Source organism: Hippocampus bargibanti, linkage group LG05 (assembly GCF_051943395.1).
Source record: "Hippocampus bargibanti isolate YZ-2025 linkage group LG05, ASM5194339v1, whole genome shotgun sequence".
NCBI lineage: Eukaryota > Metazoa > Chordata > Actinopteri > Syngnathiformes > Syngnathidae > Hippocampus > Hippocampus bargibanti.
The window spans coordinates 9,179,478-9,202,462 of NC_142738.1; the positions used below are offsets into that span (position 1 = coordinate 9,179,478).

The 22,985-nt window shown below is 40.1% G+C and overlaps 2 protein-coding genes across 2 annotated transcripts; one reads left to right on the forward strand and one right to left on the reverse strand.

Annotated features, from left to right (window-relative positions):
- Window positions 1-961: 961 nt before the first annotated feature.
- Window positions 962-3,837, reverse strand: stoml1 (stomatin (EPB72)-like 1). The gene is made up of 7 exons (XM_088996282.1): window positions 3,576-3,837; window positions 3,190-3,296; window positions 2,964-3,113; window positions 2,608-2,811; window positions 2,329-2,533; window positions 1,434-1,631; window positions 962-1,354 (listed from the first exon to the last, which is right to left on the reverse strand). The coding sequence occupies exons 1-7, from the start codon at window positions 3,730-3,732 to the stop codon at window positions 1,158-1,160; spliced, it is 1,218 nt and encodes a 405-aa protein (XP_088852408.1). The 5' UTR covers window positions 3,733-3,837; the 3' UTR covers window positions 962-1,157.
- Window positions 3,838-7,426: 3,589 nt separating this feature from the next.
- Window positions 7,427-22,596, forward strand: arih1 (ariadne ubiquitin-conjugating enzyme E2 binding protein homolog 1 (Drosophila)). The gene is made up of 14 exons (XM_088996263.1): window positions 7,427-7,959; window positions 11,244-11,311; window positions 11,415-11,562; window positions 12,793-12,885; window positions 12,959-13,014; window positions 13,910-13,976; window positions 14,901-15,007; window positions 15,108-15,150; window positions 17,008-17,079; window positions 17,535-17,665; window positions 18,737-18,794; window positions 18,860-19,120; window positions 20,951-21,063; window positions 21,143-22,596. The coding sequence occupies exons 1-14, from the start codon at window positions 7,672-7,674 to the stop codon at window positions 21,225-21,227; spliced, it is 1,590 nt and encodes a 529-aa protein (XP_088852389.1). The 5' UTR covers window positions 7,427-7,671; the 3' UTR covers window positions 21,228-22,596.
- Window positions 22,597-22,985: the final 389 nt, after the last annotated feature.

Here is a 22,985-nt window from a genome sequence, read left to right on the forward strand (position 1 = left end):
AGTAAGACAAATAGATAGTTATACCTCAGCTTACAAACTTGATTGGTTCCCAGAAAGTGTGTGTAAGGTGAAAAGTTCATCTGACAAGCATTTATTTCCCATAAGAAATCATTAAAAAATTAGAATAATCCATTCCCAGGTCCCCATCAAACATAATTTTCTATGAAATACGCCATAAAACTACACAAAATATACTTTACTTTATGTATAATAAATGTGATATTGTATTGTAATTAACTAAACATTCAATACAGCATGAGAAACCTTAGACTCTCTTATTTCATCAGAACAAAGTTAATTCCTAAATTATATAGGTCTGGAGATATGAGCTTGAAATGAGGGTGGCTGTCCAAAATACAATGCAATACTGTACATACATAATGGTTTATATGGTGCTTTAATAACAGCTGAAGGTGGAACAAAGCGCTAACATGGAAAAAAGGGGAAATGCTACCCCCTTGTGGAAAAGAAAAAAAACATTGCCATAGGCCATGACCAGTGCTTTATTGGCAGAAGAAACAAGAAAAAATTCTACCCGAACAAATTCATTAATCTCGCTCTACGTCATATTTTCAATTTCCAAATAAATTCGTGAATGGCAGTGAATGAGTTATAATACAGTATTGCAGGACTATGTTAAACCAGAAGCACAGTAGTTTGATTAAAACTGAATCACTTTGATGATAATAGTTTATAGCTAAGGAGAAAAAAAGATTCCCTCAAAATAAACTTCAATATTGCATAAAATTATTTTAACTGAAAAAATGAATATTTTTTTGGATGTGTCTAATGATTCTATAGATTTTACTTTGACATTAGTGTAAATGTATATATTTTACTTCATGGCTTCAAATTGTCTTTTCCTTTCGGCTTTTCCCTTCAAGGGGTCGCCACAGCGAATCAGTAACCTGTAAATATATATATATATATATATATATATATATATATATTTTTTTTTACTTCAATTGCTGTAATAAAACTTCTTCTTGTTTACTATTTACATAGTATTTATATTCTTGAATTTTAATGTAGTCAGTGTGTGTTTAATCAAAAAAAAGTTTCGGACAAATTCATTCATAGCAAATGTAATTAGTGCATACAATAAAAGCCAGTGCAGTCCCATCAAGTTGAACTTACAATAAGTTACTCATGAAATATTACTTTCTAAGCAGCTTTATGAGTTCCTCCAACTTCATAGCAGTTTTAATATCCCCCTGAATTTGAAGTCTACCGCTGCTGTAAGCAGCAAATGGCTGCAATTTTCCCCGGAACATAGCCAGAAGATCCTCTTCACACATATTTAGTATCACATCTGGTTGTCTGCAAAGGGATCCGGCTCCAGCTGCCCCACAACCTAGACAAAACACACACCGTGAATATCAGATATGTGCAGTGATGATTTCATATCGCACAGCATTTTGTGTACGAATCACCTTGGCTTAAATCCACAAAGTAAGTGCGATGCTGTCCGTCTGCTGAGATGATATCAAAGTGGAAGCAGGCGCCGACTTGATTCACCAACGTTTCGGAGAGGACAAGCTGGATTGCTTGGAGCAGCTCTTCTACAGAACTTGGTGAGGCCGCATCCTGACAGATGCCACTCCGCTCATCTAGAAATGTGACGCTGCTCTCTGCAATGACAGTTTAAATCACCCGCGGTTTCGTAGGTGTTTGCACATTAATTTATTGGCAGCGCCTTAGCCACTCTCAAGGACTTGAACACTGCAAGAATCGAAACAAGGGCGCGGGAAATACTATTGGACCCTCCACACCCTGCCCACCACCTTTTCCAGCAACCCCCCCCCCCCCCCCCCCCCCCGGCAGGCGCTTCCGCTCCATGTGCACTAAATCTACTAGATTTAAACAGCTTCTTCCCCCAAGCCATTAACTCTCTAAACTACAGATGTTAAAGTCAAGGCCCGGGGGCCAAATCCGGCCCGACACATCATTTTATTCGGCGCGCGAAAGGAAATCAAACTTGTGAACTTCCATGATATCAATGTGGCCTGCAGCAAAAATGACTTTGACACCCCTGCTCTAAACAGTAACCCAAATATAACTGTATAGTGCCTCTTTGCATTTTTTCTATGGTGATACTAGTGCAGCGTGTTCTACCGGAGATAAATTCCTTCTGTGTTCTACATACTTGGCCAATAAATTTGATTTTGATTCTGATTAATCTGATTCTTATCAGCCCTTGAACAAGACACCTCATGGAATTTCCAGCGATTCTGTTTTAAGGCCAGAAATTACAATACAATACAATACATCCCAATTTATATAGCGGAAATAAAGATGATTCCTATTCTGATTTATTGTGAACCTTACCTTGCTGAGGCTGCAAACTATGGCTCATAAAGTGCATAGCCAGCTGCTGAAGAGGACCTGTGAGGCCTTCCAGTCCGGGTACAGAAGGGGGAACAACAAGAGGCCCAGGAGGTCCTTCCTCAGGGGCTTTAAGAAGAGAACTCTGTGTGAGTTCTACCCTGTCAATCTCCAGCCCCCAGGGCCGAGTCATCTCATTTATGTCTACCTGCGGACAGGAGGTTTAAACGTGAGCATGAAAGTTATGATACACTTTAACACATTCTGGGTAAAATGTCTTACACCAAGATATTCCCCCAGTTTCACTCTCTCCGTTTGAATCTCTCTGACCGTCTTCTTCGCTAAGCTTTGAGTTAGAGCATTCTTAGCTGTCATTCTGGTTGAAGTATTCAAGTCCTGCATGGACACCACCGATAAGATAGGGTTCCAGATCCTGAACTGAATGTCTGCACCCACAGAGAGGAGGCCACCATCCCTGGTATGCACCTTTTTAAAAAAGACACAAAAAAATAATTTAATGTGATTTGAAAGATACGTGCTCCATGACTGCCCCCTGTTGGACAAAGGATTTGTGTTAAGAAAATAGGTGTCATACTCAAAACTAGTAAGTACTTTGTGTGTCACTACGTTTGGTTTACCTGGCATGGAGGTATATTGAAAGCACGGGTGCGCAGGTCTACCCTCTGCCACTGGTCAATGAGGGGCAATACTAGGACAATACCCGGACCCTTTGGAGGACAGATACGACCCAGGCGAAACACTACTATCCTCTGGTAGTTTGGGACCGTCTACAAGCGTGATGCAAATCGTTTATAGTCACTCCAAACACAAAAGTGGACTTGATTCATGAGTAAGTTGGCTTACTTTTAATACAAACCACCCTGTTATTGGAAAGGTTATAAACGTGCAGAGGTGGACGAGAAGGGTGACAATGACATTGCAAATCGATGACAGCCATCCCTGGGAGCTATCTTCAAGAAAACAAATTTTAAAAAGAGGCTTTTGACATTAACACCATATGGTTGTCATAACAATATATAATTGTTATCGAGTGTAGACTGCAGTATTTGATTTGTAGTGTTGCACTGCACTAGCTCTGAATACCGTCATGGCATCATTGGCTTGTTTAGGTGTACGTAATATACGCAATAAGTTGTCGTTGGTCATCTTTAACTGCTTCTCAAAAGGTTACGCCATATATCACTGAAGTCGTTCGCAGAAACGTTACGAGTGTAATCCACGACACATACCACTGAAGTCGTTTTCAGAAACGTTAGGAATGTAATCAAAGGAAAGCCCTTTGTGGTAGCCCGCTCGTATGTAGCTATCAGCGGATACAAACAGCCCAGGAGTCCGCGGTGCTGTCGGGTCAATCTGTGAAAGAAGATGGTACGACTTCTCAAACATAGTGAAGGTAACTCGCCGCTTTAACTAAATAACTAACGTTTTATAAGATAACTGGTGGTTTTCATGGCTCGTAGTACGGTGAGCTCATAGTGTTTTTCCGTATTGTGCTTCTTCGTGGCGTGAAAGAAACGTTGACATTTGCGCCGCCTATCGTTTACAATTTAAGTTAAACAAGGGTGCTCCTGTGTATAAAACATACATGTTAAGTTTCAGAAATCATAAATAGGGAGGTTTTCGTACTCGCAACTCTCTGGTGCGTGTTAAAATAACGTGAGCGTTACAAAAGTGTAAATTAGAAGCTAAATAAAACACAAAAAAATGCTTTCATTGTTTTTTTTTATACTAATTGAAAGATTTAATTAGTATAAACATTTTATTTTTTACATTTTCTTTTGTTTCACCTTACAAATGAACTGTCTGTATTGAGTCAACGGTTGCTTTATTTGCTTTATAAAGTGAGTATTGTGAGTACATTAAAGGACAACCGACACCTTTTTTTTTGTTTCCTAACTGACATCAAAAAAACGTTTGATAGCATCTAAAATACCCAAAACACACAGGCTGATGTTTTCGTCAAATGCAAAACACCAATAAAAATGACTTACAGTGTGCTAAAACTGCAAAAAAAATTGAGCTGCAAATTGGGCATTTTCAGAATGTCCCGCCCCCAGTTCCTGACGTCACGCCAAGACGGCTTGCCTTGCTCGAGAATAAAAACAATGGCTTCAGATACGGAGAAGATGCTTTCTTGTTCTTCATCCAGTTATGAATATGCTTCAAATAGTTCTGAAGAGGAAAGCATAAATGTTTGCAATGGATTAAAGAAGTCTTTCCGGATCATTCCAGACCGTCAGGACTCCAATGTAGCCTCCCAGAAAATGCACAAGATGGCGCCCAAGCTCCGTTGGAAATGGGCTGATTTGTCTGCTGGGAATTTGTGTCAACTACAATCAAATAGCAGTCTTGGTGCAACACACAACGATTCACCATCACGTTATTTCTGTGTTTTCCTTCTAATTTCACCATCAACACGAAGTTTTCAGACCAAACAAAGTACCGCAAAATGCATTGTGTGTCACTTTCTCGGTCAGGGGCGTTCCAAATGTGACATCACGTGGGGGTCGTCATCAACTCGAAAACAAGACTTCCTGAATATTCAGTGTGAGTCTTAAAATGTAAGATATGGCTATATGCGGTGGAATCTTTGTAAAAGACGCTCAGTAGAAGTCATTTGAAGTGATTTTACAAAATATGGCCACAACTTGTCCGGAGGCGTCTGTTTAAATGTTGAGTTGTTAGAGCTTAGTTTAATCAAAAATGGGTTCTCGATTACTCTGTCACGAAAATGTAAGTGTTTCAATGTATTCAGCTACTGATAACCTTTTTAATATTTGCAGGTGTTGTGAAAGTATGAGTCGAGCAGCATTAACAGTCGCCGAACCATTGACGGGCCACAAGAACCCCTGAACTTGCACTCGACGAGGGTAAATGGCACTGATGTGTTGAGTCTCCCTACATCCACGATACTGAGTCTCCACCTGCTCTCGGCATTGTAGATTGTTTCTACAATAAAACCACACTTAAAAAATACCCAGATAAATTACGAGGGACTGGGAGATATTTGCGTTACTTGGCACGAGTCACAACTAATATTGTGTTTACACAACAGTTAATAATTTTAAATTATTAAAAGCTATGTTCGATCAAATATCTTGGATTGGATTGGATTGGATTGGATATGCCTTTATTAGTCTCACAGTGGAGAAATTTACATTTCACAGCAGCAAAGTGATGAAAGGAATGAAAGTAGAAAAACGAAAGAGCTTTTCACCAAGTCTTCCACTGTTTTCTTTTTTTTACAGAGCTATGATGAACACCTGCCAATTTGGCAGTGGGCATATTGAAGGATCTTTCTGCAAGGGGACAAGATTAACACCAAATGTTGTGTAAGAAAATGCAATTTTTGCTGTCGACACACGCAAACCACTCTGAATCAGTGGTTATTTGATCGAACCCAAGAGGTTCGGTGAGTCGGTCTCAGTGGTTCGACTGAGCCTCTGTCATGGATGGTAAGACCCACGTGACGTATGTTCGTTATGACACGCCCGCTTGACCCTCATTGGCAGCTGATAATCACATGACTTTGCTTGGCCAATCGGTGTTGTGGCAAATGTAGTTCGCTTAGGAGTCAATGTGTCTGTCATAGTAGTAATGTCGTACAATTAAAAAAAGTATCCAGGTTCTTCTCTTGAAAAATTAATCACTTTTTTTGTTTTGATTAAATGCGTTTTTAATATATTATATTAATATCTTAAATTTGTTAAAAAAAAAAAAAATACAGTATATTTTTCACTCAAGAAGGGTTGGTGAATGCTTGGGTTTGATACCTCTAAAAAGGCTAAGAAACACTACTCTGAATAAGATGCAAGTCATACATTGTCAAACCCTGTGATCATAATGTTTACTGGTTTTTTTCAACATTCCATAGTTCATTCCACACAAAAATTCCATCATTTTTTTAAAATGTGCCTGATGGCCAGTTAAGATAAGAAAACATTGATTAGTACCACAACGGAGAAATTCAGCATACTTGACCCACAATGGCGAAGCACTGTGGCCACCCCACATGCAGTGGCAATTTCAGTTATCTTATTTTACTGCCATTACCATATGGCTGGAATCTATCTCGAAATCCGATTATACTCATTTGTGTTAACTGTAAATATAAACAGCAATTTTATAATTGATCTGGCAAACCCAAAAAAACTGTCTTGGGCTGAGAAAGTTTGATACTTTGTCATTGTCAATTAAATGGCCACTACTTTTACACCATGTGAAGCATAAAACATTGCTGAGAAGTCATTGTTTACCATACCACACAATCACAATTATTAAATAAAATGCATATGTACTCCAGATGTCATTTAACACATTAATAGTCGGAACAGGAACAAAAATATGGAGAAAGTAACATTTAGAATTATTCTGGATTCACTGATTTTTTTGTTGTCATTGTGCCTTAGAAATCTGATGTGACAGGGTGGCCTTCAATCGGAGTATGCAAAATGCTGTCGGTCATTTATTAGTTTGGTTAAGTCTGTCTACAGAGCCTTGTTAAACGTTGCGTTGTTTCTGTCATAATTGATAAACGTTTTTAGCTGAAACAAATTATCAGATTTTTTTTTGTCTGTAATATGTTCCCCAAAAGCTTGAGCAGGTTTATGTTTACCGCTGTGTTGCATCACATTTTCTTTTAAACAGCTTTCAATAAACATTTGGGAACTGCATGAGCACACTAGGTGTTGAAGCCTTGTATTATTAGAATGGGTATTCTTTCCCATTCTTGCTTGATGTACAGCTTTAGATGTTCAACCATCCGGGGTCTCTATTGCTTCATATTCCACCACACATTGCAGAGTCATACTTCAAATGCGGTTATAACGGGTACGGCAATTGCCTGTAGTGTCCTGTTGTGAGGAACCCGCAGAAAAGACTGCGAAAATGCGATGGATGGCACGAAAAGGTGAAAAACACCTAATTTCATGTGACAAAACAATTAACCAAGTGTAAAATGTGAAATTAAAGACTGACGTTTTTCCAAATGCGGCTCTAAATTAATGTCCGAATATGTCTTAACAATTCGAAACGTTTTACGGAAGCGGGAAGTGTTTCGTCACGTCTGGAAGGCTTTAATTCGGAACGGAGAATTTTTTCGTGGATTTCTGAACAGACCGCGTGACGTCAGCGCGTCGTCAATTTGTGACGCCGTGTCCCTTTGTTGGCTTAACAGCAGCGACGTTTTGTTGTTATTTCGCAGCTGCCTGGAAAACAGGATCGGGTCACTTTGCCTCCTTCGGCTCATTCCGCGAGCAACCGCGCGCCTACTGTGTTTATAGACCTCTAGGTGAGTTTGTCACAAGTTGATAAGCGCCCCTAGGAATGGACTCAGACGAGGGTTATAACTATGAATACGACGATGAAGAGGAAGAATGTAGCGAGGACAGCGCCGAAGAGGAGCCCGAGGACGACACCCTGGAGCTCGGCGAGGTGGAGTTGGTTGATCCCGTTGTGGCCGCCGCGGAGCGGGACGAGTGCGGCGATACGGTCGGAGGCGGCCAAGGCCCCGGTGAGGAAGAGGAGGAGGACTACCGTTTCGAGGTTTTGACCGCTGAGCAGATCCTCCAGCATATGGTGGAGTGCATCAAGGAGGTCAACGAGGTTATCCAGGTATGAAGTTTGTCGTGTCACGGGGGGAAAGCCGAGGTCTGCAGTTTCGGGGGGGCAGAACACTTACCAGGCCATGGTTGTTAGCTTAGCAATTAGCCATCTTGGAGTAGTTTACTTGCTGGAAGTTGACAGGTTAACGGGGGTGTCTACGAGTACTCGAAATGCGGATGTAGTCGTTCTTGGTATACACCAGCATGTGTCAATGTGAAACTTCATTATGGACATGACAGCACTTCAATACTAATGTTGATCCATGAAGTAGTCTAACCCCCCTTGAGAAGTTGGCAGTGGTTTCCAAAGCTAATGCTAGCTTGAAATTAGCACCCTGCTAGCTAGCAAACTACGAGTAGTGTTTTTATACCACTAAGACAAATGGTTCATTTTTCTGACACAAACCACACCAACGATGCGCTAGAAACAAAAAATGGATAACGACACGACCCTCAACGATATTTTTCACTACTTCACGAAAAGCTTGTCCATCGAATTATTTGACGTCAGTTGATTACATGCCCATGACAATTTAGGTGATTTCTTTTTACAAATAAGCATCTGTAAACATTTTGGGAGGTGTCTTGGTTTATTATGACGCAGATACTTTTTAACAGGTCAAATTATCAAAAGAAATGTACTGTTGTGGTACATTGTCTTGTGGGCCTCCATTTGCTCTCTTGTATGTCGTGCCACACTTGGAGGAAAATAACAGTGAAAGTTGCCATGTCTTCAACAAGTAACGCCTGGCAACAAGATTGAATGTGTACACGTTCTTGATGCAATTCAGTAATTGTGTATATGAAACAATGAATTATGCCTCAAACATGGGCAAACAATAACCTCTTAAAATTGTGTGGAAAACATACTTTAATTTCTGTATTTAAACAGTGACTACAAATATTAAACACATACACACACCACAAACGCGGTCTGAGAAACAGAAAGAAAAATATTGGGCATGAGACATCAAATTTCCCCTCCACATATCATAAACGGTTGTGGAAATTACCCGTGGAAGTTATGCCACCTTCTCAGATGTAGGTAACAGTGACGATAATAATTGTGTTATTTGTCGAATGAAACATCAAATGTGATTGAACATTTTTATTTTTGAGTGGGTCACAGGCCACTTGCATGTAGCAGAAGAGTAACTGGCTCGTACCTTATGTGGCAAAATGTGATGGTGCACGGTGTTTTTGTGTCTCCTTTTGATGGAAAGTAAAGTAGTCTCGCATATGTAATGAAAAAGGCTTGTAAATGCGCTGTATTAATTTGAAAAACATAAGGTTATGCATGTGCTTATCAAAAAGGTAAATAATTGCAATTCATTTATTACATCCATCACTGATTTGTGGAATGAAAAAAAATCTGAAGCCACCTTGTTTTACAAGTGCGTGGACTCAATTCAGTTTCGTTCTTGCTGCATTATTTTAAAATTTGAACATATGATACAAAGGTGTTCAGGTCTAATCCTTGAGAACCCCTATGCAACCTTTTTTAAGGTGTCATCGCTCTCTAACACGTCTGATTCAGCTCATAAGCAAACTTCTCAGAACGATAACCGATATCATCGTTTGAATCTGTTGATTGTAAAGAGACCTTGAAAACAGCTTCAACAGGAGTTCTCAAAGACTGTTGTGAAAAGGGTGAATGTTATGTAATGTCTGATGGTGCAATTTTATAGATCGTTACGGGTGACACATTGGTATGTTATATATTGTCTCGTTTTATCAGATAGTCACAAAAAGTGCTACGTCCTCATCTCGTCAATCCTACCATTCAAGTCATGTCAAGAGATTACTTAGGATTCATTCTGTCTAGGACTTTTATTTGTGACCATCAATTAATTTATTTGCGATTTTTACCTCACTACTTTGCAGGTTATATTTCTGTTTGGTTGGACGAGTGACAGACATTGTTAGTTAAAATTTTTGGATGATTTGATCTCATTGTGCTGCTTAAAATATGCTATTAGGTTATTTGGAATGCATCCAAAAAAAACAATGCAGCCAGTACAAATTGGGTTCAGAAACTTACAGCGGGACGCCCTCCTCTTCCAACAGCAAACGACGACAAATAACTGTTGGTTTGTCCTTAAAACAGCTTTCCCTAACTAGTAGTATCACATGTCGCACTGTAACCAAATGTGAACTAATGGTCGGCCTTTTGAAATCTCGTTGTTGTTGTGCAAAGCGAAAGTTAATTGTAATGACTACGTCTGGCGGAAGGTCTTCTTTGTCATCTTCAAAAGAAGAGAGAAAAACGATGGTTAGGATGACAAAAGCAGCAGCAACGGGAGTCATGGCAACTTACTTTTTCCTCAACAAGGATTTCAAAGGTGCATTAATCTCTCTGGATTGTACCTTCGGCCACAATGTCTAGTTTAGGGAAGCCATTTTAGTATAAAAAGAACTTTTGCATAATTATTAGACAACGTTCAATCGTCCTCTCGTCCCCTGCAGAGGTGAAAAGCATGCTGAATGCAACCTGGAGCTCGTTACTGATTCCTCATTTTGCATATTTATAGATACATAAAGTACAGACGCTCCCCACCTTACGAACGAGATACATTCCGAGTGGTTGTAAGGTGAATTTGTTTGTAAGTTGCTTCAGTGCTTTATTTTGGAATGTATGTTTAAGTCAAAAACTGAACGGCGAAGTATAAAACACAGACGTTCTAAAAGTCGTAAAATAAATTCACACCTACGTAGTACAATGACAAATATCCTTGGGCTTTCAGTAAACCATTACTGAAGCTGCTGGCATGTAATGACTGAATTGCATGCCAGCAGCCATTACTTTTTGTTATGCATCATGTCTTGCTGCACTGTCAACTGGGAAGAGAAGAGGGATTTCCTCCCCGCTTGCATACTATACACAGCCAATTGTAAGCGAGCTCGGCGGATCGGGACCTGAACTCGTTGGCAACACTTCAGCATAGAACGGGCGCTGATTGGTCAGCCTTGGTGTCCGTTGCGTAAACATCCAGCCCTTGAAACCTACAATGTGTCTGCCTGCGTTAAGCACAGTACGCAGCCAATCGCAAGCGAGATCGGACGGAAAAAGCCACACAATACAAAATCTAACTTACAGTATCCAGACATACTGTACTCGGAAAAATGTTCGCATGTACCGTTATTCGTAACTCGAATGTTCGTAAATTGGGGAGCGTCTGTATAACAAGTGTTTGGAAGGATGAGAACCGTGTGATGGTGGTGTTCCTCAGCACTTAACAGTGAAACCTTTGAAATGATCTTTCCGCCTGATTGTCCCTCTTTCGTTTTCACTAGAATCCTGCAACAATTACACGAATCCTCCTTAGTCACTTCAACTGGGACAAGGAAAAGCTCATGGAAAGGTAATGCGACGTTACATTTTTGACTTTTGACTCTGTAGCTACTCTTATGAGGTTGGCTGAGCTTCTGAGAGTTTTCTGTTTCCGTTTTATTTACCCCTCACAGGTATTTTGATGGCAATCTGGACAAGCTTTTCTCCGAATGTCACGTCATTAACCCTAGCAAGAAACCTCGCATCCGTCCTCCCATCAACACCAGATCATCCGCACAGGACATGCCATGCCAGATCTGCTATCTGAATTTTCCAAACTCTGTAAGTTGTCGTCATAGTTGAGTGAGGCGATGTGTCCTCCTGTGTAAATTGCGCCATGAACTGAGACAATGTTATCAGCTCACGGATCTCTGTGACACATAATAATGCAGGCTAAATTAAAACCACATCATTTCAATTGCTCATGGTTGTTAACTGAAATTCTCTGTGTTATTTTAGAAGACATCTTTATTTTCACTTTAGAGGGAATTTAATATCATGTATTGCAGAGTAACATCACTTTCTTTCCACCAATAGCGTCAACCACCTGCTTCTAACTTGTTTTGTGTACAGTGTGAATCAGTTCTGTCATAAGTACATCCCCGAACAAGATGCAAAATCAAATACTCTCCGGCTCAGCACAGTTTCTCGTAGCCACTTGCACCACATGTTGTCATCTATCGAGATGCGTTGAAACAAAATTGTATGGTTCTGGTCAACATGTTATTATATTTATAATACAGTATGTTATTTTTCATGAGACATGTATTGGTACAGTTCTATTGATATCGGACCCCCGATAATGATGTCATTTTCTTTGTCCTCCCCCAATATTGGTGCGATAGTTGTCATGTATTCTCACGGCTATCTGGCCAAATGCAGCAGCGCTGCTTTTAACTCATTCACTGCCAGATGATGTGCAAAAATACGTCCACTTCAGTGCCAGGGTTTGTGTCATTTTCAGTAAAATTGCAGATCCCACAAAATATTGAGTTTTAGGATGACATGACCATTAAATAAACTGTTAGAAACTTTAGACTCGTCGTTCATCGAGCTTACTTGGTTGTAGAGTTATCTGCATTGAAAATGGAGGTGGCTGTACAAAAGGTAAATGATGCCCCCTTGTGGGAGGGAAAAAACATTGCCAGAAGTCTGACCGAAGTAGATCTACATAAACATTCAGTACACCGTAAGAAACCTCAGACTCTCTTCTTTCATCAGAAAAAGGAGGTAATTCCTAAGTTATATGGGTCTGGAGTTATCTGAGCTTGAAATGGGGGCAGCTGTACAAAATACAACACATTGATTTATATAGCGCTTTAACAACAGCTGAAGCTGTAACAAAGCGCTAACATGGACAAAAGGCTAATACTTCCCCCTCGTTTGACCAGTGCTCTATGGGCACCCCCGCAAGAAAAAGCAAAACCCGAAAAAAATCAGAAATGCCGCTCCACGTCACACTTTTTAATTCCTGAAAAAATTCGGAGTTAATTAGACATGCTTGTTTTCCAGTACTTTACCGGCTTGGAGTGTGGACACAAGTTCTGCATGCAGTGTTGGGGTGATTACTTGACTACTAAGATCATAGAAGAAGGAATGGGACAGGTACAAATACAATCTTCCTTTTTTGTGTGTATTGGCTATGTATTGACAATGCGCATTTTGTGTTTTCCTTCAGACCATTTCTTGTCCCGCTCATAGTTGTGACATTTTGGTTGATGACAACACAGTCATGTAAGTGTTCTTTTGCTTCCTTCTTGGTCACCAAAAAATAATCTATTTGTAAAAATCAAAAGCTTTTCTTCTTTTCATTTCACATTGAGACCACGGTACTGCTTTGTATTTGAATCCTGAGATTGATAATCGATTTAGCCCGTCTTAAGCTGATGCTAATTGCCTTAACCTACATAGTGATGTTACCCACAAACAAGATACGAGATGGTCATCACATTGATCTATTAAGAGAGCAAAATATGGTCTACATTTTCTTACTGATTTATGTTGTAACTATTCCCCAAAATCTTATTTCATTGTCTATGTGGAGTCTATCAGAGCAGTGGTTCTCAACCTGGCTTTAATCGAACACAAAAGATTTGCGGTGAATCGTCTCGTTGGTTTGATGAAGCTTTTGCCTTGGAGGTTAAGACACTCCTGACTCAACTTGTCAATTAGTCATGACACACCCACTCAGATGATCACATGACATTGTTTGTCCAATCAGTGCTGCAGAAAATGTATTTCCCACGGTTGTCTGTGTCACTGTTGTGATGGTACGTCATGTGATTTATTTATTTATTTATTTAAATAAATGCTAAATATGTCAAGCAAAACTAAAAAAATATCGTCTCACAAATGCATCACGGAATATAATGGGACTTTGCGTCTTTTCTGCGTGGTTTATTCTGCCTCGTTGAGCAACTCTCGTCTCGCACCGGCAAAACTAAAAGAGCACTTGTTGAATCCTGTTTTTATTTTTCACTAATGAAAGGTTTGATGAATGTGCATCTGAACTGGTTGGGTTTGGTTCCTCCAACAAGGTTAAGAACCACTGCTTAAAGAGCTTTAATAAAACTTTTCAATGTTATGAAATGCTAACAAATCTTTGATTTTTTTTTTTTTTTTCCTACAGGCGGCTTATAACAGATTCAAAAGTCAAGTTGAAGTACCAGCATTTAATTACCAATAGTTTTGTAGAGGTAAGTACATTTTTTTATTTTGACTGTTGGAAGATTTACAGGACTATCAGCTAGTTTTGTTTTCCCGAAATTTTGAACCCTGCGGCTTTTCAGACTACAGCGCAGTTTACTTTTGTATTTTTGCTAACTGGTATCCAGCCATCAATGGATTTCCCTTTCTTGTGATTTTATAACATAATAAACTATAAATGCTACTGGGGGCTTCATAGGACCACACACTTCCAAATGAGATGAATGATGAAAATGTTAGTTTCGACAGGGACAAAAATGGTTGTTACGAGTGCAAAGAGCAAAAGTGCTTAAAAAAAACTTTTTGCACATACAAAATCAGCAGCATCCGCACTAACCAACATGGGATGTCGTGAAAATTGTAAATGAATTATCCTAAAATATTACTTTTGTATTTCATCTGTGCTGTATGTCATGCATATTAGCATATTTGACAATAAAGCTGACTTTGACTTTGACTTTTTGATCATGAGGTGAATAAAGGTCACATGGCCTAAATTATAGACCAGTGACACATATCTCCATTTTGTTGGGAGGTCCACTGGAGATAAACTCATTCACTGCCATTCCCGAGTTTGTTTGGGTTTTGCGTTTCAAACTTTGTCCGAACCTCTGGCAATGTTTTTCCCTCCCACGAGGGGCCATCATTTACCTTTTGTACATTCGCCCCCACTTTCAATACAACAAAATAAGCTCATAATAAACTTTTTTTCCAATGAAGGTTTCTTACGCTGCACTGAATATTTATGTGATCCTAGAAGTCAATATTCTGTGCAATTTGAGTGAAAATGACAAAATCCCTGGCACTGGATTGGACAAAATTTGCACATCGCCTGGCAGTGAATGAGTTAATAATCACAAGTTGCTAATATTTCAAAGGTTCAAATAGTTTGTATCTCTGTGTGTCATCTTCAGTGCAATCGACTGTTAAAGTGGTGCCCGGCTCCAGACTGCCATCATGTCGTTAAAGTCCAGTACCCAGATGCCAAACCTGTGCGGTGCAAGTGCGGCCGTCAATTCTGGTATGAGAAAAACCAAACAATCCAAAAAGGGTTGTGAATGTCCAAGACGTGAATGCAAGTCTCACTTTTTTGTTTTTGTTTTTTTTTAATCTTACTGCAGCTTCAACTGCGGTGAGAACTGGCACGATCCTGTCAAATGCAAGGTATGAGCAACTATTTATGAATCCAAATAAGAATCAGAATCAGAAAGCCTTTAATAGTCACACAATGGGGAAATTTGCAATCTACAGCAGGAAAATTGAAAGGGGTGGGGGTAAAAAGATAAAAATAAAGTATTCTATGTATAATAGAAATCAAATAAACAACACAATAGTAGAATGGAAAGGGATTTATAAAGGATTGGATTTACCTTTATTAGTCTCGCAGTGGAGAAATGTATATTTCACAGCAGCAAAGTTATGAAAAGAAAGAATGAAGTAGAAAAACGATATCCAGGAGCTGCTGTAGAGGCAGCCGCACACGGGGTGGAGCTTTCAAAACAGCTGCAGCTGTAACGAACCACTTCACATAATAATAATAATAATAATAATAATAATACATTTCATTTACAGTGGGACCTTGGCTTACGAACATAATTGGTTCCCATACAGTGTGTAAGGCGAAAAGTGTGTATCCCAAATATTAATTTCCCATAGGAAACCATTAAAATGAGAATAATCCGTTCTCAGGTCCCCATAAAACATAATTTTCTACTTTCTAATTTTCTAAGCCTTAAAACTACACAAAATACACCTTATTCTATGTATAATAAATGTGCTATAGTATGATTAAAGAAATAAACTGTACTGTACAATAAAGTCATTACAATAGTCATTTTATTTACCTTTGTGATGGTCGTTAATGGCTTGATGGAATGGAGTGTCCGGTTTCCTCAGCATTAAACACTTGATGAGGAACATGGGCTTCTTTCACCATCTTGAGGAATGATCCCTTGTCGGTGCTTTCTCTGTGATCATTGTATCAAATTCTTCATCAATTGTGATCTGTTTAGCTGGGTTGATAGCTTTTTGCATCAAGTGTACAGATGACTTGTGCGGGTTATTTGTGGAGCCTGAACAAAAGTCTGAGAGTGTGAGAGTAGTGAGAAAATGGATAGAAAACAGTTAAAATATACTGTTTTCTATCCATTTTATCACTATTCTCACACTCTCACACACTTAGAAAACCGTTAAAATATATGGGATATTTTAACTGTTTTCTATCCATTTTCTCACTATTCTCACACTTGTGTTTTTTGTTTCAAGCTCTGTCATCTCCCTTTCGTGTGTGTGTGTGTGTGTGTGTGTGTTTTCTCACTCTCTCTGTGCCTGTCTCTTTAATGTTTAACCCCCCCCCCCCCCCCCAACTGCTGGGTTCTTGACCAATCACATGGCTTTAACCGAAGACGTCATTTTGTTTTTTTTGGAGAACGGCCTCACTCTCTGTCTATAACCCCCCATGCTGCGTTCTTGACCAATCATGTGGCTTTAACTGACGACTGGGGGCGGGGAATAGAGGACAAACCCGGTGGCCACCATTTTCTTGTTAGAACAGGCTCGTTCGCGAACGACACATCACTCATTGTGGCAGCTCCGTGTGTATCCCGAAAAATAGTTCGTCTGCCAAGGTAAAATTTTCATAAATGTAACGTTCGTAAACCGAAAAGTTCGTAAGCCAAGGGGTTCGTAAACCGAAGTCTCACTGTATAAGCGCCTTTCAAAACTCTCAAGTACAAAGCAAAATAATAAACACAACAGGAACATAAAACCATGGACAGTTGTGCAAAGCCTCTTTTTCACCAGTGGATCAGAGACGTCATGGTGGAATGTGCACATCTTAAGTTTTCAAAGCAAACACGAAGCTATAGCATCCGTTGGTAAAAACAGTGTCTCATCTCCTGTCGTAAATGCGCCTCAATTCCAAGCGGCGACTGTTCCACATCCGCAACGAATACGAATATCTGTTTTTTTTTTAAGTCAAGGGCGGTCTTTTTATTTCTGACATCACTTGAATTTTTGCAGTGGCTGAGAAAGTGGATAAAGAAATGCGATGATGACAGTGAAACTTCAAACTGGATCGCCGCAAATACAAAGGTAAACAAGCCATGTAGTGACTTAGTGAGATTAATTACGTTTGCTCCAATTGCTCTGGGCACGACTTGTTTTTTTTCTTACCACCTACGGATTTAACAAGAATACAATCCTTAATTTAGCAAATTTGTTCCCAGCCACTCTTATGCCTGAGTCAAATCTAACAAGTTAGAAACGCTGATAAATCTCACAGGCTAAGCACAGATCAACTGAGAGAGGGTGGTCAGTAAAATGGGTCAGGTTGGAGATAAGATGGTTGTATTCCTATTTGTGTCTCCATAATCAGCAGAGAGGGAACTGGACCACATTGTAAACCTAGGAGCTGTGCAACACTCCCATTTTGTTGCCACTGAAAAACAATTTAAAAAATGGGTATCTTGATCAGAAGTCAGTATTTTCGATATTAATAAATGTCCTGATCTTATTGTTGGTATAAAACCATTCGCTGTCCCTTATAGGAGTGTCCAAAGTGCCATGTGACCATCGAGAAAGACGGAGGCTGCAATCACATGGTTTGTCGGAACCAAAACTGCAAAGCTGAGTTCTGCTGGGTCTGCTTAGGCCCGTGGGAGCCTCACGGTTCTGCTTGGTAAAAAAAAAAAAATGCTTATTGTTAATGTGATGAAAAAGAAAATATTTGCCATGGAAATACGGAACTTGGTCGCACAACATTTAGCAACACCCGAACAAACAAAATGAGATCTATGCCAAATCTGGCTCTAATAATAATAATAGTTATTATTATTATGATACATTTCATTCATAAGTGCCTTTCAAAACTCAAGGTCACTTTATAGTCACAGGATTATTATTTCTGTGGGAGGGCAGCCACATCCACCAGCGTTCAATCAACCCGTAACTCGAATAGAATATTATATGCGCTGTAGTTTATTATGAAGCAACATTTGTGCATGTGTCATAATTGCTGTGTATATTTGTGTGCAAAAAAAATGGGGGCTATAAAAATAGAACAATTCAAGGAAATATGCTTGAGAGTTAGTGTGTCATATAACAATGTACTACTGTTATTTTTAACTCATTCACTGCCAGACGACATGCAAAAATGTGTCCAATCCAGTGCCAGAGTTTTTGTCATTTTCAGTCTAATTGCAGGATCCACAGAATATTGAGTTTTAGGACAACTTAAATATGTAATGCAGTGTTAGAAACCTTACTTTCTTTTTTCAACATAGAGTTAATTCTTAAGTTATATGGGTCTGGAGTTATCTGAGCTTGAAATGAGGTCAGCTGTACAAAATACAATACATATTGACTTATATAGCGCTTTAACAACAGCTAAAGCTGGAACAAAGCTCTAACATGAAAAAAAGGTAAATGCTGCCCCTTGTGGGAAGGAAAAACATTGCCAGGTGTCTCGCCAGTGCTTTATCGGCAACCCCCGCAAGAAAAAACAAAACCGGAACAAATTCAGAAATGGTGCTCATTGTCACGTTTTTCAATTCCTGAATAAATTCGGGAATGAGTTAAAAACCAGATGTGAACATCACCTCTGGATATTTGCAGGAACCCTAAATGCACCAAATATTTTGGGTAATGAGCAATGCTAAAATGAGGGTACCAGTTGTCCATTTTAATGTTATTCGATGGTTGTCGTTAGTATTTCGCAAAACATGCCGTGATTTTTTTTTTTTTTTTGTAGGTACAATTGCAATCGCTACAATGAAGACGATGCCAAGGCCGCCAGAGATGCTCAAGAGGTAAGTTATCCGGCTTCTCTTTGGAATCTGCCTCGACGTCAAATCTTTTTCCATCCCGTGCTCAGCGCTCGAGGGCGGCCCTGCAGAGGTACCTGTTCTACTGCAACCGCTACATGAACCACATGCAGAGCCTTCGCTTTGAGCACAAGCTGTACGCTCAGGTCAAGCAAAAGATGGAGGAGATGCAGCAGCACAACATGTCCTGGATTGAGGTTCAATTCCTGAAGAAGGCCGTGGATGTGCTGTGCCAATGCCGCTCCACGCTCATGTTCACTTACGTCTTTGCCTTCTACCTCAAGAAGAACAACCAGTCCATTATTTTTGAGGTAAGATTCAAGGTCGTGGATGATGGGTTAAAAGTGATCGTTCGTTCCTGGTTCATCGCTCTTCAGGGTGTTAGAAGTGGGATGGTGAAATCAGCAGGAAGCCAGGTGTTGAACAGAATAAGTTATTTTAATCTTGTAGACAGCAGGGACATTGTGAGGTCGGTTGATGAGAGACAGAGAGGAAGGAAAGAGATAGACGCGCTGGGAGAGCATTTATATAAGACGGACAGGATGTGACGTAATAGGGTGTGACATTATATGTCAAGGCAGGCAGGATATGACGTATCAGGAAGTCCAAGAAAAGCAAGATGTTTAAAGATGTTCGTATAGCGACAGTGGGATACTCCATTATCCTATGAAGGGCCTCCTTTGCCCATTTTCACATGTCCTGTTTTCTTTACATTGCTGCCCTTCGTCTGTGGAGCTCATGGAGGACGGTGGTGATTTAGTGAAAGGATGAGCTTCTGGTGATGATCCGGGCTGAAGAATTCTGCATCAATTGAAGTTTGTGGAGAAGTATCTGAGGGACACCAAAGAGAAGTGAATTGTAGTCAATAGTCAATTCGGGAGATGACAAGACTATGAACGAGGATAGCAGTGGTGTGAGGAGTGTGAGACGGGCAAAAACGATTGATATTGCGAAGGTGGAAGTATGCATATCAGGTTAAGTATTTTATATGGGAGTGGAAAGATACTGTGCTGTCAAGAATGACACCTAGGCTTTTGTCCTGATGGGAGGGAGAAACGGTCGAATTGTCAATAGTGAGAGAGAAACTTTGCTTTGCTAAAGGTGGATTTGGTACCAACGAGGAGAATTTCAGTTTTTTCGCTAAGTTTGAGGAAGTTGTGAGTAGACCAGGATTTAATTTCAGAGAGGCAGAGAGAAAGGGAAGAAGGTGGTAATGTGAATTATATTTTGTCCATTAATCCTTATTAAATCATTCCAAATTGTCTTTCAGCTTCCTTTCATTGCTTTTCCCTTGTTGTGCTGCTTCCAGATGTGTTTTTGTAATTAAGCATTTAACCAGTCCGACTTCAGCCTGCATTTGTTACCAGGGTCAGAAATCTACCTGGACGCCTTCACAATGAGTTCTGCAGGCCTGGGCCCGTCAAAATCAATGTCAATTAAACTGTTGCTTTAACCCAAAATCTGGTCCACGAGGGCCGCCGTCCTACATCTTTTCCAAGTCTCCCTGTTGCAATGCACCTGATTCAAGGGAACAGGCGCCGGAAACGTCAGTTTTCCACACTCACTAGCGGCTAGTGACCACTAGTGATAAGAGCATACTGGCCATGGCTAGCACACTGTATCTTTAGCGGGCTGCATAGGCAAATATGTTTCAATTTAATAGCGGTTTTGTCAACCTAAAATGGCTGAAGGAGAAGAAATGGATTTAGTAGCAGATTTACTGTTAAAGCCATTTTCAAGACGGACTTTTCAAGAATTGATGGACATCATGATGGTTGGACAGCTCCGAAGCTAGCAAAAATAGCAAATAATATAATAATATAATATATAATATAATACAATATAATAAATATACACGTTCATAGTAAAAATTCACACAATGACTAAAGTTTCTTCAAGTCACAAGTTATTTCCTGGCTAACGGCATCCTTTACTGGGCGTGTAGTAAATGACCGATTCAGACATAGCACTACTGAAGGCCTAGGGTTGACATGCATGGCCTGTCACTGTCACTCGTTAGATTTTTTTCCCCCTCCTTTCCTTCCTCTCTTACGGTAACTCGTGACTTAGTTGAGTTTTACTTGTAATTTCCATATTTGGAAGTTGTAAAATTGCTCTAACACTCTTGTCCGCATACCCAGAACAACCAGGCCGACTTGGAAAATGCCACTGAAGTGCTGTCTGGTTACCTAGAACGAGACATCTCCCAGGATTCCTTGCAGGATATCAAGCAGAAAGTACAAGACAAGTACAGGTTAGTGGAGGAGCAGGTTCGAAAATCACACTGGCGCTTTGATTTGGTGTATGTGATCGGATCTGTCGTATGTGTTTAGATACTGCGAGAGCCGGCGACGGGTTCTGCTGCAGCACGTGCACGAAGGCTACGAGAAGGACTTGTGGGAGTACATTGAGGATTGAGGACACGTCTCAATGCTTTGGACTCTGGAGTACCTGACACAAAAACAAAACAAGAGCGCTGATGCAATTGATCAGGGCAGTACGGGCCTTCTGCTGCCCCTCCTTTGGCAAACCGGCCACTTTTGCATCCTTTTCTTTAACAATATCCAAGGAAATTATATTTAAATAAAAAAGGTAGAGTAATAAAAGAAAGTACTACAGTATTGTTAGCAGCAGAAAGTCCAGTTTAAACAAATACTTTTTTTTTTGGTAACACTTTCCCCCTCAGTGACCTTATTTTCCACCCCCACCCTTTTTATTTTGGGCTTGTGAATCTTTTTAGATTTTATTTTTTCATTTTTGTTTTTCCCATTAGTGTGAATATGTTTTAAACAGCTTTAATTGTCCCGGCCATGTCTGCAGAACGTGGAGAGGTTCCTTTGTGTGTTGGGCTGATTGTAAAGGGGCAAAGACATTTCATAAAAAAAAAAAACAGAAAAAAAACTAGTAAGTCTGTTTTTTTTTTGTAAATAGTCCATATGCATGGAAGTTAAAGGGCAAGTGTGGTACGCGTTTGCATCGTTTTGACCTATTTATTCTTTTTTGAACATTGTACAAGGTGTTTGGCAATAAGGAGCAGCGCACAGGTGACCACCCCACCAGGAGCTCTGAAAGGACACTACGAACGGACAAGGTTTTAAAAGGTGTCCAACGCGCACCCGCTCAATGTCCGTGCTTCTAACCTGCTGCCCGACACTTCAATGTTTTTTTAGAGTTAATTCTTCGTCAGAATGACTGACATTCACTCTTTGTTTTGTTGCTGTCCCCCCTCCCACTCCCAAACACGGCTTGAGGTCCCCCAGCTTCGATCTCCACTTGCGCCTTGGGCATGGAATGTAGTGGCAGTGCTGCTAAGTGGGTGTCCAAAACAGCAGGGATGTGTGGCGGGGGGGGTTCTTTTTCTTGGGATAGAAAAGATGTGACTCCTCACAGGGCGGTAGGGGGGGATTGAACATCTTTTTAAATGAATAGATGTCACGATGGTCGAACAATCGCCCTCCCTTTTTTTTTAATTTGATTTTACGTTAAGGAAATGTCGCTGCCCATAGTGCTGCAGGTTGCGAACGGCTCCGCTTGTAAATGCTCCCTTTTGTGTTTGTGTGGAACATGTGTCGCAGAGAGGACGCACATGTACAGGCACTGATCAAAGTCATGGGACTGACAGAACAATGTGTCAATAACCCCTCATTCAAAAAAAATTAATAATAATGCTGCCCATTTCTAGTACTATGGGGCAGACAGTTGTCCCAAAATGCTTGTGTTCAGACTTATTTTATCCTAGCAAATTATAAACTGTATTGTTTATTTGAATAAATGTCAAGAGAAAATATTTTCAGAAGCTTCAGTGTGAGTCATTTGCACATTGATTCTATGGAATGGCCCCGTTATTTTGTACCTTGTGTAGCTTAACTCATTTCACTGCCATTCATGATTTGAAAATATGATGTAGAGCAACATTCCCGAATTTCTTCGGGTTTAGTTTTTTCTTGTTTGGTTGCCAATAAATCAGAACCAGAAAGCCTTTAATACAGGGGTAGGCAACCTATGGCTCTTTGGATGATTGCATATGGCTCATCGATAGAACTAAATACATATTCTCGCTTTTTCACTGTTCATTAACTGTTGGCGATGCAGTTGGCGGAAAGCGCAATTTTGATTGGATGATACTGGCCGAAACAGGTAAACGCCCCTTTAAAGGACAACCGACGTCTCCGGACA

What these genes read in the sequence shown, in the direction of transcription:
- stoml1 (XM_088996282.1), bottom strand. Translation starts at nt 3,732, where the DNA reads ATGTTTGAGAAGTCGTACCATCTTCTTTCACAGATTGACCCGACAGCA. An exon ending in TTCTGAAAACGACTTCAGTG is followed by an intron (nt 3,297 to 3,575) that starts GTATGTGTCGTG and finishes GTTTTCTTGAAG; the next exon opens with ATAGCTCCCAGGGATGGCTG. An exon ending in TAGTTTGCAGCCTCAGCAAG is followed by an intron (nt 1,632 to 2,328) that starts GTAAGGTTCACA and finishes CTGTCATTGCAG; the next exon opens with AGAGCAGCGTCACATTTCTA.
- arih1 (XM_088996263.1), top strand. Translation starts at nt 7,672, where the DNA reads ATGGACTCAGACGAGGGTTATAACTATGAATACGACGATGAAGAGGAA. An exon ending in ATCTGAATTTTCCAAACTCT is followed by an intron (nt 11,563 to 12,792) that starts GTAAGTTGTCGT and finishes CTTGTTTTCCAG; the next exon opens with TACTTTACCGGCTTGGAGTG. An exon ending in TAGAAGAAGGAATGGGACAG is followed by an intron (nt 12,886 to 12,958) that starts GTACAAATACAA and finishes GTTTTCCTTCAG; the next exon opens with ACCATTTCTTGTCCCGCTCA.